Genomic DNA, 19,924 nt, shown 5'->3' with positions numbered 1-19,924 from the left:
TGCACAGCGCATTACCTCAATTTAACTTCCCCAGCAGACGTGTGCCAGACCTGCGGGGGTTTAATTACCGTGGGTAATTACATTTCCCAACATGTGATTACCTACTCTAACAAATGCAAATCAAATGACTAACACTCATGACCGTGATGAAGAGTTTCCTTCATACATAACGCATGCACACACGTTCAATAATGCAATGTCCCACTGGCTAGAAGCAGTCTAGGAGAAACTGGACGCAGGTCTGACTCTCGCAACTCTCCAGTCCGCAGACACGCAGCACAACTGCGCAACCCTCTCATTTGCATTGCGGCTCCACAGCGCACAGTGCAGCGCCGCGCAAAGTGAGCGACACCCTAATCATCCGTCTGTGTGACTTGTGCGTAAACGGGGCGGCTTTCCCTTGGAAATAGAAACACTTCCAAACTTTGTTTTCTGATCCCGACGCGGATGTAGTCCAGGAGCACGCCGGAAAAAGGGTGCTAGGAAGCAGAGCGTGCGCAATACGGCTGTGACCTTTCACCCCCCCCCCCCTCGGAGGAAATATTCCAACTATGTGAACTGCAGAGAGAGAGAGAGAGAGAGAGAGAGAGAGAGAGAGAGAGAGACACACACACACAGCTCCAGAGAGCGCACACAGTGGAGAATGGAGAGCTGTGCGGAGCCGAGGGGACTTTTGACGGCGAGAAAGGTCATCCGAGTGGCGTTCAACCCGCCGGAGAGCAGCCGCTGACACCGGAGCAGCACCGGGCGAAGAGGAATGGCTGATCCTCTGCGGCGGACATTACTAGCAAAACTTCGGGGCAAGAGATCCAAGAAAGGGACGACCGTCGGCGTTGCGGCTAATGGGGGGAACCGTGAAGGTAAAGAGCAAGCCGTGCAGACGCGGCAGCCTGGGATGAGCGCTAGAGGGTTGAGTGTGCTGACAGACACCGTGCGGGGGGAGGAAAGTTGCCTGAACGGGGGGTTTGACCGGGGAGGGAGAAGTTCAGGACCGGGGGATGCAGGGGCTGGACGGGCATTGCCTCCGCGCCAGAGCTCGCACGGGAACAGACGGCTTAGGGCTCGAGTTCATGAGGAGCTCTTGGGGGTCTCGGTTCAAAGAGAAGCGCAGGCGAGGGGGGGCGACGGAGACGAGTCGAGCAGCTGTTATGAAGCCGATCTCCACGTCAGGAGACCCCGGGAACAGACGCGCCAGCCCGGCCCCGTCCCCCGACAGTACTCCGGAGACTCGATCGGGTTTGGGATGTGGGAGCACCGTGGTTTGGACCCAAGCAGGGCAGGTGCAGATGCAGGGGTGGTAGTGCGCTTGACAGATGGCCAGTATCTCGTTTCGGAGAATAACCGGGGAAGCGGCTGGTCCCCGCAGTGTGAGTATCTTCTTAAGGACAGGAGAGACGCCGCTCCGCCGCCGGATCCCAATCGAACCGCGGCGAACGGGAACGCGAACGGGACGCAGATGTATCGGTTTGCGGCCCCTGCGCAGTTCCCGCAGTTCCCGCAGTTCGATCACTTAGAGAGGAGCATTTTTTTAGCAGCTTCTGAAAACGACGGGACTTGTCTAGACTATACAGCAGGGTACAAAATGAGCAGTCTGCCCAACACTGCGTTTTTCCCCACGGATTTGGAGATCTGCAACGAGAGCTTAGAGTCCCGTAGCATTAGAGAAGGGCTGCAGCGCCACAATTCACTGGACAGCGAAGACGAGGATTACTATGATAACGACAACCTCCCGTTTTATGCATCCGACTCCCTGCGTTTTAAAACTAATGTCTCAACGGGGGTCGACAACCTTGCGCACCCTGAAACTGGAGATCATCTGAAGACGGGTTTAACTGATAGTGCACAGGAAACCGATAGGCTGCGGACCCAGTTGAAGGAAGCCTATTATCTGCTCATAAATGCAATGCATGACATCAGCTTTGACAGCCAGGTTGGGGTCAACGGGTTGGCCGACCAGGCGAGCACTTCCAGTTGCCACTCTGAGGACAGCGTCTGCTCCGCCAAGGTCGGGGACAGCGATGCCTGGTCCACTGAAGACCCCAGCCCTCAACAGGTGTCCGACACAGATTCATGGCTGGTGAATCAGCCGTGTCCCCAGAGCTTTCTAATTAGCAAGAGCTTTGAAAACCTGCCAGCCGTGAAAAGCAGGTCACCACTCCAGAGGTCTGCCAGTGATGGAGCCATCAAATACCCCCAAGTGCTTTGTGTTAAAAGCCATGCATCCCATACCTATACAGGGGGAAATGGCGGCCAAAGTGAGATGCACCATATGGTTGGACAGGACAGGTTCGCCCAGCGGCTGTCTTCTTATGATGGCTTGAGTAGTGATGATTTGCTGCAGGAATGCGGAGACATGGGGCTCCTGAATGAGAGCAGTGGCTCAGTCAATAGTCTCACAGGGTCATCTGATAGTGCTGAAGCTCGGAGCCACAAACAAGATCTCACCGGGGACCAGGGGGTCTGTGCCAAGCCGCATGGGGTCACGGTCAACAAGATGCAGGAATGGATGCAGAAAGGGCGGATGCTGTCTTCTGAAATGAAGCAGCGCATCACCTGGTCCTCTCTCCGGGTCCGTGATGCCTCTGGTCCGGTGGCTGGCCACGCAGTCCGGACAGGCACCCGACCAACGGCGCAGACGACCAGATCTCAAGGCAGTAAAAGCATTGGGAACATGCCTCCCTGCCAGGGAGCCCAACAGACAGGTAGGCACTTCGCCTTGGCACCTGGATCCGCTCTTGCTCGGACCCTCGGTGGTTGACATCTCCCATTAAAGAGCCAGCTGGCGACTCTCTTCTGGACGCAAAGCAAAGGGATGGAATGATGAAACTCTTTGCTCTCTTCGTGGGTTCTTCTAACACTGGTGGAGGGATCTGTCTTTACACTAATATAGCTAGGATCAATTAACGTGGTGTGGCTAGTGTCCTGGTGGAGGTGATACTGTAGCAAATTAGTTACTAACATCATTTTGATTTGATTGATTGACTGGTGGTTGTACTCACATTTTCTTTTGAACACATTTTATACAATCATGTAGAAATCGAAAGCTGCACAAGCATTTGTATCATGAAACAAAGCCTAGTAAAAGAATATGTATGGAAATGATCGATTATAATTCCATCAATTACTTATTTATTAACATGGTTTAATCTTGAACCATTTCAGCCTCTTATTCACTGGATCGATTATCAACCAATATTGTATTGAACTTTTAATCAATGTAGATTTAAAAAGAGTAGCATTTTTCATAAAGTTGTCTTGCATGTAGTCATTTCAGTTAGTTTACAATGTGAATTAGTTTTGTTTGTTTTGGTGTTTGGTGTTTCTCCAATGCAATGTGTTGTCAATTAAGTTGGTTATCTTTATAAACCCAACTACAAATTTGTATTTTAATGTTGTGTTGCTCTTCCAGATAAACCACTTTATTTTTTAATCTTAAGTGCATTCCCACTTAATAGCTTAAGCTCTTACGGATGTTCTTATCGGAGTAAATAAAAAGCTAAAATCATTAAGCTGGTTTGCTCCTGAAAAGCAAAATAAGTGGTCTGTGCACATGACTCCTTTGCACAAATGATCAGGTTTACATTCATATCTGTTGCTATTTTATACTCTGCAGAGTGAATTAGAACATATTGTTTATTTATGGTCGAGAAGGTGCTTATGACATTATTAAACATTCACACTCCAACCTGTTGTTTCCAAAATAGCGGAATATAAATTAATCCTTTTTGTGAAGCAGTTTCACAGTAGTTGATGGATGCTGAGTGTCAGTTGAAGAATCCGGGCAGCGTTGAGAATTGACTTTTGCATTCAATATTTCCTGTGTGCAGCACTTGTTTACTTTTTCTGTAGTGATACTGCAAACAGAGCTTGACCTGGGGAGCAATGCAGAGGCAGTATTTATTTGTTCAGGGGGACAACTGCTGACCTGACTCTAACTGCTGGAGATCTCCATTTCATTTAGTTGGCACCTCGGTCCCGTTTCCACACAGCCTATATAAATAGTTTCACTGACAATGTCTGTTGGGTGATAGGAGGCTACTGTCTGGTGGAAGCACCGTTTTAACTACAGAGTTAGTTTATTAAAGATTATCATAGCATGGGGTTGCTGGAGGACTTTGAAGTGAAAGGATTGGTATGTTCCCTGTAAGAAAAACAGATCATCAACAACCACTGCTAAGCTTGTCCTAGTTTTCTGGGAGTACTGGAGTACTGTGTCCCCAGTGAATGTTTTGAATACCGCACCTACTGCTTAACTTGTTTGTGCGCCGGTTCTGAATTCTTCGCCATGAATGGAGGAAGTAGAAAGTGCTCAAGTATGTATTCAGGTCACTTTACAGATTATCACACCCCAGCCACCATGCTCCTACTACAAAGGCCCATTTTCCCCAATTGCAAGACACGGGTATAATCAAATAACTCTAGTGTTGCATTTTTTAATAATATATAAATATTTTTACTTTAAAAGTACAGTCTATATGTAATATTAATTAACCAAAATGGTAGTACTTGGGTGGGAAATAAAAAAATCCCTAATATTGGTTTTATTGTCATGTTTTTTTCTTTTTTTAAAGAGTTTTCTATATGGTGCCAGTACTGGGATTTAATAGACTCTTAAATACCTGATGTTTCTGGGGAAAAATCTCTACCCCTAAAACTGATTTGCAACCTGTGCTTTATTTGCAGTTTATTTGATAGGATATTTTGAATGGTTGTGCATATATTATACATAATGTATATTTGTAGTGCTGTTTTTAACAGTTTAATTAAAATTGTCTCCGGTTTGCATTATTTTTTTGGTAATAATACAATGTTTGGAAGGTTTAAAACAGATTCAGATATTGTTTGAATTAAACGCCAGACTTCCTACAAATGGTTTGGATTAACAAGGAATTTGAAGAAAAGCTTGGCTTTAAGTAATTATTAAACTGTCTGTCTGTTGATTTGTGCCCATTGCATGTTGGAAATATAAAGCCACACTGTAGAAGGTCCATGACAACCCTCATTGATGTGTTTTTCAGGTAAGCGAGACTGTTGTAGCTTCTTGAAGCCGCTTAGAGATGAAGGTAAATAAAATGGTGCTCTGACAAGCTATCAAATTAACTTTGCTGTCAGGGGTGTATTAAGGGGGGTGGGGGTGGGGGATGATAGACAGCCCAAGGCACAAGAATTCCAGACGTACAAAAAAAAAAAAGTCTCTTAAGTGTTTGGCATGCAGGTCATTTTGGAGCCAAGCATTTTGTTTGCTGTACCTAGGGGTCACTAAACCTAACAGAGGAATGGGGCTTAAATTAAATATCCAGCAGTCAACAGTGGGGTTGCATCCCTGTGGGGGTTAAACCACGTTTGTTTGAAAACTTCTCTTTCTTTCTGCCTTTTTCCCCTTCTTTAATATCTTTTTAAACTTTGTTCCTGGCAGGTGGAAGTAAAACCCCCGGTAGAGATCTGTTTCTGACGTATTTTGTCTGAGTAATTAATTGAAAAATGTAGTATTTTATTAGTATAAATAATGTGTACTTCAATTTCTACATTTTGTGTTATGTCAATTAGTAATTACACTGAAGACAACTTGTGAGGCCTTAATATTTTTCATGCGAAATCAAGCTTAATTAAACAATGTCATAAGCTTACTTTGACGGTTTATCAAAACCAATTGATATAAGCGTGCTCCTTTATATGTTTAAGTGAAGTTGAATGTTTCAGAGTTGGCAATACTTTTTAAGGAGCCATAGGCGATATGTCGATTTATAGGTGGCCGGAAATTAATAATTGAGATGCCTGCCATTCATAGTATACTTCACTGCTTGAGTCGTGTAAAGGCAAGTATGGCTGGGTGTTTATGAAATGCCAAGTCTTGCAACTGAGCTGCATGATTTTTTCACGTAAACTGGCTGCATTTAAAAATGGTACAATGCCACCTCTTGTTTAGTTCCCCCCCTTCTCTGGGATGGGTTTATAGATGCTGGTATGGCTTTAGAAGTGTCAAATGATAAATGTGCTTACCAACAATGCAGTGCTTGAGACTGTCCAAGGGGTATGACTTATGGCACGGTTTATAGGGGTTATGTCCTAGGCTGAGAGAGACAGACTATTAGTATCGCATCATAAAATAGAACCTTTTTTTCTTGACCTTGTTGGTTTTGCTTACAGACAAGCCAAAAAAGAGACTCAAACAATTTTAATGTGTCGGTTATAGGGTTTTGGAAGTATAACAGTTTCTCCCCGTATACTTGCTCTAATGTACAGTGTGAGTGTTGTGGAAAGGAGCTTGGCATTGGCTTACACTTCAAAGTGTACGCTGGCGAGTTATTTACTCAGCCCGTATGTCACACGCCAGCTCTGCAGTTTGGGTATTAAAGACCCATTTTCTCTGTACTATGGAACATTTCCAAGGCTGTCACATAAAACAGTTCTGCATCTGTCTTTAACCAAGGCAGCTACTTTATTTAGTTTTAAAAGAAATACAGTATTTTGTTTGTGAGGGAAGTTTAGTTTCTCAGATTTCTGTATGTAGTGTAGTGGGTTCATGGTGGGGGTTAGTGGAAGTTCATGTCAAAGGAATGTTTTATGTATTTTTTCCCTTTAAGAAGAAGCTCTTGAGCCAGTGTTAACCTTACCTAACCTAACCTAAACTTTAGCAGCAGTTTTCGGCGTGTATTGTAAGGATGGTAGGCAAAGAAAGTGAACGAGGATTGTATGATGACCAATATCTTTTCTTTAAGGCTTTATAATCTTTCATATGAAGCAGCCTAAAGATTATTGTATACTTGTTTTTGGTAAAAGCTGTCATGTGATGAATAGTTTCTACAAGGGTCAGAGTGCAAAGAGAAAAAAACAACCTTGTAACAGAAAATAATCAAGCTGTTTAAAATGCCTGAATTTCTTTTCACATACGTTTGTTGTGGTAATGACAGTTAACAGACAGTATTGATTCATTATTTCAGAATGAGAATAAAAATACTTGGTACGTACATTTGCGTCAATCTGTGCCATCAGATTTGAAGCCTTTTGGTTTCTTCACAATGCAGTAAAATGACACCCTTGGGATATCCAATTGACAAGAGATGGATGCAGTATTCTTGACCTCTTCCAGTGCATTCAGGGAGAAAAGTTGAGTTGCACATTGTACAGTACCTTCATTATGTTTTGGGCTGCATTAGTATGATCTGAATTAATTGTATAGTGTTTTTACACAGCCTTTTCGCAGGTCACAGCTTTCAAACACTTTTTGAAATGTCATGCTTTAATCTTGTTAGGATACGTCCGCTTAATCTTCATCTACAGTAAATGTGTCGTAGGGTTATACATGTTTGCTGCTATTACTTGGCTAAATATTTCATTGTTCTGCATGGAAGTAAATCTATAGCGTAGTATTTCTGGCTTGTGAAAAGTTGTTAGACAATTGTGCAGTTGTGTTGAATTTAATCGTTCACATACTGAGCAGTATTTGGAAAAATTTTAAATGCTGTTTTCTGCTGGCGTGACTGTTTGGTTTTGCACAGTTTGTAGGTTTATGGAACATTGGTGCTTTTTTCATTGAGATAATGATTTCCAAGGTGGATTAGGCAAAAAAAAAAGAAAAAAGATTTTGATGAAAAGTTAGTTTTAGGTTTTATAACCTGCATCCCAATGCATCAAAACCCTTTTACATACCTGCTTAGCTTTCTGTTTTCAGGAGCCATTTTAAAGTGGCTAGTTCAGATGTGATGTGTTTGTTAATGTCAATCATGAACTATACATTCTGAAGAGTGATCGGTCCTGCTTACAGGGGCCTCGAACGCTTCGTGATGAGACGGCTTGGCAGCCTCACAATGTGAAAATGGAGAACAGTAGTATATCTTTTGCTACAGTCTGGAATGCAGTGCGTGTGAGAGCATGCTCCTACTTCATTATGAAAGACCCCCTTGAAGGTATGCACTTCCTGTTGAGAGATAGAAGTTAATGACAAACAGATTATCATGCAAAAGACCTCTTAAATGTAAAAGACGAGAAGCTGAAAATCTTTTCTTTTCTTTATCATGGTCAGAGTTGTTGTTATGGTCGTAGTTGTTGCCTGACTTATGATTTTTGAGCTTTAAGGAAAAGCCATAACCGATTCCTAATTATGCAGAATTGCACTGAAGTAAATGGTTAAAGGACTTCTGTCTTAATTCAAGCAACCATGTAAGTAGATTTGGAATCAAAAAATAACTTCTGCTCAGTTCGGTGAGCTCCAGAGAGAGAGGGAAGCAGTGAGGGTCAATAGTGAAGGCTGGTTAGAGGAAAAAAAGGAAAACTTGGGGAATTTGGGTGAAGGTGCAGGATGACCTCATTACGTTTTATTGCTTTTAAAATACAAAACAAATGGACACTTTGAAATTTGTATTTAATCTTAGCATTTGTCCAGAATGAATAATTATGTATTCTGGTATACTACATTAATTTTATTATCATTATTTATAAAAATCGTATATTTCTTTATAATTTGTTATGCCCTATTATTTATCTCAAAGGGTCTAACATCTTCTGTTTGATGTTGAAGCTTATAACCCCTTTTTTCAGATACGATGGGTCAGGCACTGTATATTTTGGTTGAAGACGTGTAAATGTGCTTTCCAGTCAGTAATTAGGGGATTGGAAATGTGATTGTCACAGCTGTATTGCCTGAAAACAGCCTTTTACTTTGACCACCATAAACATACACATTTTTCAAAGTTTAATACTTTCATGATATAGGCTAGATTCAATTTAAAGTCCTATTATATGTTTTCACATACTCCCTCACCTTAATTTATATTTAAGCGTGTTCATGCGTCATATAAAGGGATGCCTAAGATAGAATTAAAAATATCTGTATTAATATTTATTTGTATTTGCTCAGACCTGCTGCTGTTTCAATTGATAGCTGTTCAAATCAAAACATAACAGTTGCTTTCCTTTTATTATTTAAAACATGTAATTCATCCCTTAAAACAAATCTGTTTTACTAGTAGAAATGGAAAGATAGCAAGTGTAAACTAATACTTAACTTTAAAAGCTTTCTTATCTTTAGGTAAAATGAAGGTATCAAGTATCCACTCCCATTACTGCCTTGAAAACATTCCTGGCTTAATACATAGAACATTATATAAAAGGATGGAAGTTATTTTATACATTTGCATTGGAGACCCATATAGGTTTTCTAGTTCATAAGTTCATACATTTTCAACTTCACCGCTGTGAAACCCATGCCAATGTTTCTTTATGGTTAATTCTAAAAGTCCTGCTTAATCATTTGGAGATATTTATCTTTGGTGCACAGGAAAAAAAAAGATTGACATAGAGATGGTACATAAGCTGTGGCTCATCTGTTCTCTTTACTTATCATGTACTCAGTCTCCTGTTGCTTCATTTTAATAGAGATGCATTGCATGGGATGTAAATCAGTGATTTTGAAGTTTGTGTGTAGTGTTTTGGTCCTGAATTACAGCACTATCAAGATGCATGTTATGGGGTTATTTGGGAAGTGATCTGGGCTAGATTTGCCATTACTATCTATTGCGGATCTCGATCATTTTAAAAATGTGTGTTCTTCTTGACCTACAACAAGCATACTGGTTCAGATCCACAGTATTGTACTCTTTGTCTGCATCTGATCTCTTTTTTTTTCTGCTTTCACACATTCTCTTATAGCCTGAAGTCAGCCATGCATAATGTGCTCGAGAACAGTGCCAATGGATTACAGCTAGTAATTAAAAGATTGTGTTTGGTCAAGATGGGGGGGCGAGAAAAATAAAAGGCTGGAACATTTCAGACAGACATGAGTAAGTTGCATATTTGGTGAGGTCCTAATTGCATAGTAACTGATGGGCTGCATTGTCCAGCCATAGTGTTCGGTGCAAGCATGTGGCTCGTGGTAGGGAAATCCACGAAGTAATCAAAACAGAAATTACACTTTTCTCGACTCTACTCTGCTTTAATTTCAGGCACTGAAAAACCACTTCAGTATGTTTTCAGGCTATAGGAATGTGTGTGCGTGTGTGAAACAAACAGTGCACAGATATATTCTATGGGTTGGGGACTAACATACTGTATGTGTAATCAAACATATGCCTTTACATTGTTTCTTAGAAGTACCAGGTGGAAAGATTTGTTCTGTATGATCTATTTTATGTGGCTTAGTTTTACTTATACTAATCATTGTTGATGTCTCAGCAGGGTAAATTACAATACTTTTATTACTGTAGTTTGCTTTTGAAAATCTTACATGATTTCAAACTGTACAGATTGGAAAGACAGTTTGACAACAGTGGGCTTAAACCTTTACGTTCTTTTCAACGGCGTTTCATGATACAAGTGCAGTGTCTCAAGGCAACAAAAGCACAAAGCAATGTTTTTTGCTGCAGGGAATGTATGATTTGTTTGCTTTGGTTGATGTATCCATATTTAGAAGACGGGGGTGCTAACAAGGTTAACTCATTGAGGATTCTTGCAAATTGGTGGGTGGTTATGGGAAGTTCCATCATTTTGAAAAGGGGCCCTTGATATTTCTCCATTAGATTTGCTTTAGACGTACTGCTTGAACATTTCTTTGTGTGCTTGTGTGCCAAAATCAGGAAGGGGACTATTAGGCGAATCAATCAGTGTGGTGCACCAGAGTTTGCGAGAACTTGAGGTGTTCCTGTGATGTTTGGAAAACTCAGCCTCCTGTTTTCTTTTGCAGCCCTGATTGAGAATGTGCACAGCTCCAGTGTGGGCAGGAGGGAGGTGAGGGTGAGCAAGTTTAACGAGGCTAACGAGGCCAGAGGCCCAGTCAACAGCATCACCGTGTCCAAAAAACGCAACTGGCTCCAGCAGAGTTCCAGTAAAGGCCAGGTGGCTGAGGACATATTGGTTACTGTGACTGCAGAGGAGGACCCATGTAATGTCTCCAATCCCCCATGCCCTTCCTCTGAAGAGCACAGGCAGCCCCCAGTCGTGCCATCAGTGGGGCACCGGAAACCCCTAAGGCCCCAGCCGGCTCATGTCACTGTGACCCAGGCTGGGACTGCGAGCCACAGGCTAGCCCGTCCCTCCCTCCCCCAGCCTCGGGCCGTCGACCCCGCCGAGGAGAATGACGCTGATGACGAAGGAGAGATCTGGTACAACCCCATCCCGGAAGATGAGGAGCCCGAGCTGTCCCGGGGGACGATGGCAGAATGGAGGCCCTCTGCTCAAATGGAGCCCCAGGCCCCCGCGGCAGGGCAGAGGAAGCTGAGCGTTGGGGATGGCGTCAGGGGCTCGGGGTGCACTCCCAGCAGCTCTGACAGCCTGGTGGACTGTAAGGGTGCTCCAGCTGCTGAGGTGAACCACACAAGTAGCACACATTCCATGGAACGCACACAGCTGCACAGACAGAAGTTTGTGTGCAAAGCGGGAGATGAGAACACCGGGCCCCGGCCCCTGGTTGCAGGTAAGCTATTTCCAACCTGCGCCTTTTTTTATATATAAATATTATTGTCGTTATAAACGGCACTGTTTGTCTTCATGAATACAATTTGAAACTTGATTTTTCTTGGTTGGTTTTCTTTCTGCTTATATTCTTTGAGCATTAGCCTATAAAAGATATTAAGAATGGTGGCTAGTGTTAAGATTTTTCAATGATGTTATAGAAACAGATTGAAGTTTCTATCTATTGTGTCTAAACTTTACTGTCTGTGGTCCCCCGATGGGGAAAAACAAACTAACTTTGTGACGCATTCAGATGTTCTCTGTCCAACAACGGCCTTGCATTACTAGAAATCTCCAGGTTAGCTCTGATTTACTATTTTTAGTAGCGCTACATTTAGCACGAAGAGGACCTTGGTGTTGAGAAACCTTGAGGTATTTGCATCACATGAAGGACAGTCAGTTGACGGGGTGGATTGATGGGCTCAATATTGAATGCAGTGGTCTGGGTAGTTGGGAAAGTAAATCACTGAAGTTTAAATACAGAAAACTGGACGTTGAAAATAAAAGCCCATTTTCAGACCATCAACTTATCTGATTTTGTATTAGATCATGAATAGGCCCTATACAACAAACAAGATAATGGAAGAAGGGGTAAAATGGACATTAAAGAGACAATGAAAAGATCTGTGTAAAATGGGTGGTAGGGAAGAGACTTATCCACAGATAATCATCACTACATATTGAGACCCTTGCTTTTCAGGAATGCAATTTTGTGAAACATATAATTTTTAAAAAGCTCATCCTTGAATACTTGCTAAACATGCTGGTTAAACATCCTGTCTGTCTGTGTTTGATATGCTTCAACTGGTTGGGGGGGATTTTCCTCTTCTCTGTCGTGTAGGTACAAGCAAATGTATTCAATTTTATGGCTTTTTAGTAGCTCACGGCTGATGGAGGCCTTGCCTGAAGAATACGCTATATTTTTATCTGTGCAGGAAGAAGATTGTCCAGGTGAAAATGTAATTTCAAGTGACACAGTAAGCGCAGCCAGTATGTGGGGAATGAAGAATGCAGAAGTCAGAAAGCGATTGTTTTGTTTGCTGAATTGAGGCACATAACTCTTAAAGTGTAGGTGATTTTAAGTATACTTCTTAAAGTCAGGCAGCTGCAAAGAACTCATAGTGACCAGACTTATTTTAAAGTGTAGGAGAGAGATGTCTAATCCATTAATTCCTGTATATTATTCTTCTTTAGTGTTTATTTTGAACAAAGGTACATACACACATGTAGTTTATGTAAATTATTGTTTGGACTTTCCTATTTCCCCCTCGATCTGCTGGGATAGGAGTGTGGTGCCACTTATCTGTGACCGCCTGTGGTTGTTGTTGGCTTAGTGGTTATTCCCGGGCTTTCTCCCGTGTTATCAAGTACATCCGTGCTCCTCCGTGTCATCGCAGATAGTTGCCAGGAAGAGACTGAAGTGAGTTGTGCTCTTAAGTGATTATTTTTGGTCTCGCACTGATGAACCTTGATTGACATTTCCAAGCCCCTGTAAACTAGTTAAGATGTCCACAGTCCCTTTGGATGTAATTTGACCTGACATTTTATCTAAATGAGACCATAGCATATAAGGGTAATTAGTCAGTTTCGCTTTCACTTGATTGGAGGATAAGGGCTGGCTTCCGCTGGTATAACTTAAGCTACTGAATATCGCTCTCAATGTCTAAATTCAGGAGAGCCATCACACTTGATGATTGACAAAAGCCTCTGAAAGGATCACTATTGAAGTGTAATATAGGAGAAAATAAGTTTGTGACAGGATTTGGAATGGATTTTTTAAAATAATTTGTCAATCAAGTTGGCTACTTTTAGATTTTTACACTCAATTCAGATTCTTTCATGATACAGTTGGAGTTGTTTGAAATAATTTAAAAATCAAGCAAAATTATTATTTGCTATATTTTAGATAATGAAGTGTAAGAGAGCTATTCCATATAAAATCTGCAGCAGGCACATTGAGTAAAACCCCATGATCGGTGCTTCGTTCCAAGCGTATCCATGTGACGCCTGGCTTGGAAGCAGGATCCAAAGGGAATCCCATGTGTAGTATAGCGTCTGTATGTGTGCCCATTCTCGAATGAGTCGCAAGGTTCTCTGTTGTAAACCACGGCCCTGTGAATGAGAACACAGGTGGGTAACTTGAAACACGGCCTTTTGGGCACCATCCTAATTGAAAACTTCCCTGGGTATGCAAATATGTTTGTATTTTAAGACAGGATGCCAAAACGAAAGGAGCTCCTGATCTGTGCTTTAGTGTTGAGCAGACAGATTTGGAAAACCTGGGGGATGTTGGGTGTCACTCGAATCACTGGGAGCAATGGAAGACGTGTGTGGTTACCTGTACCTATTAAATAAATGTATTCGCTACGCCGGTATAATCCTCTAAAGCAGTGTTTTTCCACACAAAGTCCATAAGGATAAAAGCCCTTGATTTTGTGGTTCACAAAATTGAAAGTATGGATAATATTTATTTTCCAACTACAATGTCTATAGGAAATCTATAATGTAAAAGTGTGCACTAAACTAAAGGAATCAAAAGGTTATGCAGTGCCTTTTAGCTAATGTAGTTATTGACGTCCTGCAGCAATACCATTTGCTACAATATCGTTCACCACGATATTTTCAAGCATTTAAGCCTTGGTGAGATCAATGAGCATAACAAATGGCCAAACATGAGTGAATACTTTAGAAATGCTGTGAAATGTGCAGTGCAATACTCCTTTCCTTTGCTTGTGCATTTGAGATTCATACTGTAAGATGCATCAGAGTGCTTTGAAAATACAGCAGGAGCCTCCGTACGACTTCAGGCCATGACAGTTGGCTCCTTTTTTCTTTGAAGACCGTAAAACAATCAAGACTGCTCCTTAATCACGCGATTTACTTTGACAGCAAGCCGCATGTCATCAGCACCTGTCCGTGGGCTGCCTTATTAGGAGCAATCAGGAGCTGTAAATGGCAGCCGGTGTATTGTCAGTAGTGTCATGGGCCGGGTGCCGGGGGGAGGGTCGAGAGTGGCTAGTCTTCTCCAGTTCCAGTGTGTGGAATTTAGGAGCCAACCTTCTGACACAGGCAAGTTTCTCCCTGGGGATACGGTTTCAAGCTGCAGGTAAGGGCAGTCGTAAGTCCCCTCTTATTGCCTCAGTAGTAGACGGACACATTCAGCCCAGGAGGAATGTGGCAGCTTGTTATCAGTGCATAGACCTTTCCTAAAGTCAAATAAATAGCACCATAATACAGGTAACAGTTTGGATTAGTGATGCTATATATTTTACTTATAAATAAATACAGTTTTTGGTAAATATGAATTAGAACATAAGAAAGTTTACAAACAAAAGGAGGCCATTCGACCCATCGTGCTCGTATGGTGTCCATTAATAACTAAGTGATCCAAGGATCCTATCCAGTCTATTTTTAAATGTTCCCAAATTTTCAGGTTCAACCACATCGCTGGGGAGTTTGTTCCAGATTGTGACGACTCTCTGTGTGAAGAAGTGTCTCCTGTTTTCCACTTTGAATGCCTTGTAGCCCAATTGATCGAGTGAATGTCATATTCTTCTCTTGCTCTCATTAGAGACCGCTAACTAATAGCAGTTCATTATAATATTACACATTTCATGGAATGACCTCATTCCTCTTGCAAAGGAGCCAACTTTTTTCAGAGAATTTTGTCAGGTTTCCAAGTGGGATGTTATCTTTGGGCTTTGGAAATGTTCTTCCCCCATTATCATTTTAAACCCAAGGTCTGCTGACCTAAGCAAAACATGGGACTGTTATGGCCCGTATTGATTACTTCATCACTTTATCGCTGCCGTGTAAATGGAGCCCAATGGAGTTATTGGAGACTTGGGGATCTATAATGCAAAGAAATACAGTAAAACTCCACCAAGCTCTACTAAAAGAGTCTGTCTCTGGTGTTCGTTGTCCCTTTAACTTTACAGTTAACTACTTATTGGCCTGCGTTTATTCACACATAAAGGTCATTGAAAATAAACAATTTAAGCAACAATAGCTTATGAAAAGTTTTGAGGTCAAACGTATAAATAAAAATAGTAAATTGTCCAACTTTGGTCCCTGGCTAAGCCCACTCAAAGCATTGACATTGCTTTCAGCAAGTGACGTGTTGCTTACATTCTTTCAGTCTGAAAAACATCCGTCTAAGCTGGCGAGATTCCTGCTCCAGTCCCAAACTGTACCTCACACTGTGTGAAGCCCCTGGACTCCTGCATATATATTGGAAACCTCCAAGAGAGCTTCCTCAGTAGTATTTTGGTCATAGTTATTGGCAGGAATAAAGAAAGGGTTGAAAAAGGAAAGATTTAATGAAAGAGGGGTCTAAACATGGCTCTGATTATTATGGAATGTCGCAGGACGGCCCACTAGCAGGACTGTGTTGTGATTTGCCGCACAAGGGGAGTCTTTGTCCCTGTCTGTCAAGGCCCGCTTCTCCTGCTCCTTTCCTGCCAGAAGAGCACAGCAGGCTTTCTGAAAATAGTGCTGCCCCTGTTAAGAGTTTGTGCCGCTGCCTTGGCTGAACGTAGTAAATAGAATCGCTCTTTGTCTTAGTGGAGCCGAATAATCACGGTTAGAAAAAAAAGAGAGAGCGAGAGAGAAAACAAAAACTCCGTGCCGGTGAAAATGACGAAAAGGAATACGTAGAAATCCGTGATTGTATCATTTGTATGTATGGAATTACCCAAGGCCAATACCAGGAATTGCTTTTAGTTTCCCAGTCATACTTTTTATACATTTAGCTTTGAGCATTTTTTTCTTGAAGGGCGGTGGGACCCCCCCATTGCCCTTCAAGAAAAAAAAGGCTCAAAGCTAAACGTATAAAAAGTGTGACTGGGAAACTAAAAGGCTACACAAGATTCAGTTGGTTTATTTTTTAATTGAAAATAAAAGCTTTACGCTCGCTATTCAGGTGAGAGGTAAAAAAGAATCCATTAGAATACATACAATAATTAGACCAATGTGCTTGGTACGAACAGCTTCCTAAACCTTTTATTATAACAACATGCCAGAAGTTCAATGTGTCCGTTAGCGTATTTCCTACGTAAGATTTTCCATGCGTTTGGTTTAATCATGTTTTTAGAATACTGAAAATGTAAATGCTTAAAGTTCTATTATTAGCTTGTACATTCCCTCCTCTTTAATTTAATCAGTTTAAATACTTGGCAAATGTTTTCAAGCTTCACACAGATAAGCCTTAATACCTTGCCTTGGACATTGCATGCGATCAGTGTATTCAGTCTGCTGCACATTTAACACTGTGTACAACTCTTTTTAGCTAATTAGTGCCGAGAAGAATAAAAAAAAATGACCAAGAGCATCTTGTCTGACTTTCAAAGTTATGCCTTTTTCTTAAATGTGCAGCTCTCGATTTCTCTTCACCCAAAAGCATGCTTTCTATAGGTAGCCGCCCTTGGTTTTGTTGTAGGTTCCTGCTAATGTGCTAAAGAGGGAGAGTGAAATCAAGGAGGAAATCCTATTAAGACTGTTGCTGAAAAGCTCCCCTTTTACAGTAGTTTTAGATTGATAGAGACTTGCTGAGTAGCAGCAGGAGTCCCTGTCCTACAAATGTGCTTTAATTATCTTAACTGTTACTGTGCAGTGTCTGTGCCCAACTGGCAGTTCTGTGTACATGCATTATTTTAGTCTATTGAATATCAGTCGGAACAAAGGAATGATTTGTCTGGTTCAGAGGTGAGGCGGGGAAAAAACAAACAACTCTCCCCCCCCCCCCCCAAACACACACACACACACACACACACATACATCTACAATTATATTCATTTGTTTAATGTTTTGGGCTAAAATATGTTTTCTATTTCCTTACGTAAATCCAGTATACGTTTACTTAATTTATTTTAGTTTCCCCCAATTTCCCTGGAATATCAGTTCTGCATTTTAAAGCTGACAGTGTCCCTCAATGCACCAGTCGTACACGGATGCACATTTCGAGTCATAGTGAGTGGTTTTCTGAAATAATCCAAAGGGAGGCATGTTCGGTTTGAGGTCTCCTAATTTGCCTCCAGTACAGAACAGAGACTCTTGCATTCACATTGGTTCAATTAACAATGATTTGATTACTTTCCTCAGTTTATTACTTATTAAAGTAAACCATGAGATTGTAGTATCCGGATTGCAGGGCAGTCGACTCTCTGAATGCTCCGTTTTGTCACTGTTTGAGAGAAACAAATGTATTTCAATGTTTAGGTTAATAAATGGAATGTGGATGTGTGCAAATACTCAATAAACCCTTTGAACTGGTTTAGTCCTGTGCAGGGTCAAGACAGTTTTAACAGAAATGGAGTCTTGGTTATAATGAATTTAATCTGTAGATAATAGCAAAAGAAGAGTGGAAAGTGGCTTATATCAGTTCAAATTTAGCAATCTGGATCCTGGATTTTGCTTTGTGAGTGTACCCTGTATGGACAGTACTTCTTTCACTCTCTCGCATTCAGCCTTCACTTGGCCCAACAGTTGACATGAACATGTAGCCCTAATCTGTGATTGCTCTGATGCATTCGTATGCCTTTGTGTTTCCTCCAGATGCCACCTGCACATCTAACACGGGCTTCTCGCCCCCCCCCAGCCCCAACCCCTCCAAAAAGGGAAGCTCTATCAACTGGTCCTTTCCAGACAAGATCAAATCTCCCCGCACTGTGAGGAAACTGTCCATGAAAATGAAGAAGCTGCCGGAGCTCAGCCGCAAGTTGAGTGTGAAAGGGACCTCCAGCAGCAGCCAGCCGGAGCACAGGCCCTCCTCCCCAAAAAGCAACGGCAGCAGCAGTGGCACAGAATCCAGCCAAGGCCACAATCCTCTGCTCTCCCCCACGGGCGGCAGCACGACCACGGCAACGACCACGACGGCCGCCAGCCGTAATGTCATCTCCCGCTACCATCTGGACAGCAGCGTGTCCACCCAGCAGAGCTACAACAAGAAGAAGAGCAGCGGGGCCTCCAAATCGGCCAGTAAAGGGGGCTACCTCAGCGATGGCGACTCCCCCGAGCTGGTCGCTAAATCGGGCAAACACGGCTCCGACAGTAAGGCTGGGAAGTGCAAGGAGCCTCCAAACGGTGTCGCGCCCAAGCTCCACGGCACTGAAATCGACATTGACGCTTTCCGGCACTATAGCTTCTCAGAGCAGCCCAAGTGCTCGCAGTACATCTCGGGGCTGATGAGCGTGCACTTCTACGGGGCCGAGGACCTCAAGCCACCCCGCCTCGACTCCCGCGACGTCTACTGCGCCATCCAGGTGGACTCGGTCAACAAGGCCCGCACTGCCCTGCTCACCTGCAGGACCAGCTTCCTGGACATGGACCACACTTTCAACATCGAACTGGAGAATGCCCAGCACCTGAAGCTGGTGGTGTTCAGCTGGGAGCCCACGCCCCGTCGAAACCGGGTCTGCTGCCATGGCACGGTGGTGCTCCCCACGCTCTTCCGCGTCACCAGGACCCACCAGTTGGCCGTGAAGCTGGAGCCCCGAGGGATGATCTACGTGAAGCTGACGCTGATGGAGCAGTGGCAGAACTCGCTGGACAGCCCTGACGGGGAGCGCGAGCCTGCGGTGTTCGGGGTGGAGGCCTGGCGGGTGGTGGAGAGGGAGAATGCCGGGCTCGTGGTGCCACTCCTGATCGAGAAGTGCATCACCGAGATCGAAAAGCGAGGCTGCCAGGTAAGCAGTATGTTAAAAATATTACCATGGACCTCCCTACTTTGTTCCCTTATCTACTCGTACTGATATGACTTGACGGTACTCTGAGAAGCTTTAGTGTTGGGTTTTTGTCTTCCTCAAGGCCAATCAGCCCAGAGAGCTTGTTTCACCTTGATCTTTCATGGAAGGGTTGCTTGTGTCTCTCTGAGAACAAGGGCAGTTTGTCTACAACCACAGTTTGTCTGCTGCTTTCCTCTCGTCACCAACCAAACACCCTGAATCTGCAATATGTTTTCCCTTCATATGCCGATCACATTCCTTGCCAGCTGTGGAATCTATGGGCTCAAAATATACAGCATTTAAATTTGAACTGTGTTTAGACCTCCAAACAAAACAAGCCTCGTTTGTCTTTGGTTGACTTTTGATATTGTTTGTTTAATTAACAAACTGAATAATCCACAATAGATAGGTTATGAATAATATTGACCCTTTTTCTACTATGTCTCACTAGCTAACTTCCAGTTCCGACTAAATCCCCCATGCTTTTAGCTTTAGTCTTGTCTGTGTATTGTGTAATCTGGAGCTGGGTTGATGCTCTTAGGAAAATGTCGAGAGGATTACTCGGTTTAATTGAAATTTACGTAGAATTATTGAAGCTTGCTTTCCCTAGCCTTTAATAGCTTTTGGATGCTGAGATGGCAACAGGCAATAAAAGTGATTGCTCCTATAATTGATTTCTGAGAAACCCACATAATGTTAATGCGGTTGTAAAATGTCAGTTATATTTAGGCGCGCACCGCAAACTGATTAACTGTCAG

The 19,924-nt window shown here is 42.7% G+C and overlaps 1 protein-coding gene across 2 annotated transcripts in view; it reads left to right on the top strand.

The window, feature by feature from the left end:
• Positions 1-389: 389 nt before the first annotated feature.
• Positions 390-19,924, top strand: part of syde2 (synapse defective 1, Rho GTPase, homolog 2 (C. elegans)) — a 35,163-nt gene continuing 15,628 nt past the window's right edge. Inside the window, exons 1-3 of one of the 2 annotated variants that reach the window (XM_066691690.1) lie at positions 390-2,702; positions 10,679-11,407; positions 17,998-19,127. In XM_066691690.1, coding sequence (XP_066547787.1) covers positions 758-2,702; positions 10,679-11,407; positions 17,998-19,127 — 3,804 coding nt within the window. In that variant the 5' untranslated portion in view covers positions 390-757. The remainder of the gene's footprint in view (positions 2,703-10,678; positions 11,408-17,997; positions 19,128-19,924) is intronic. The other variant, XM_066691691.1, reaches the window with a different exon arrangement.

The sequence above is a fragment of the Amia ocellicauda genome, chromosome 19, assembly GCF_036373705.1.
Source record: "Amia ocellicauda isolate fAmiCal2 chromosome 19, fAmiCal2.hap1, whole genome shotgun sequence".
NCBI classification, from domain to species: Eukaryota; Metazoa; Chordata; class Actinopteri; order Amiiformes; family Amiidae; genus Amia; species Amia ocellicauda.
Note: the sequence above shows the minus strand (reverse complement) of the source record. Positions and strands in the feature narration are given on the sequence as shown.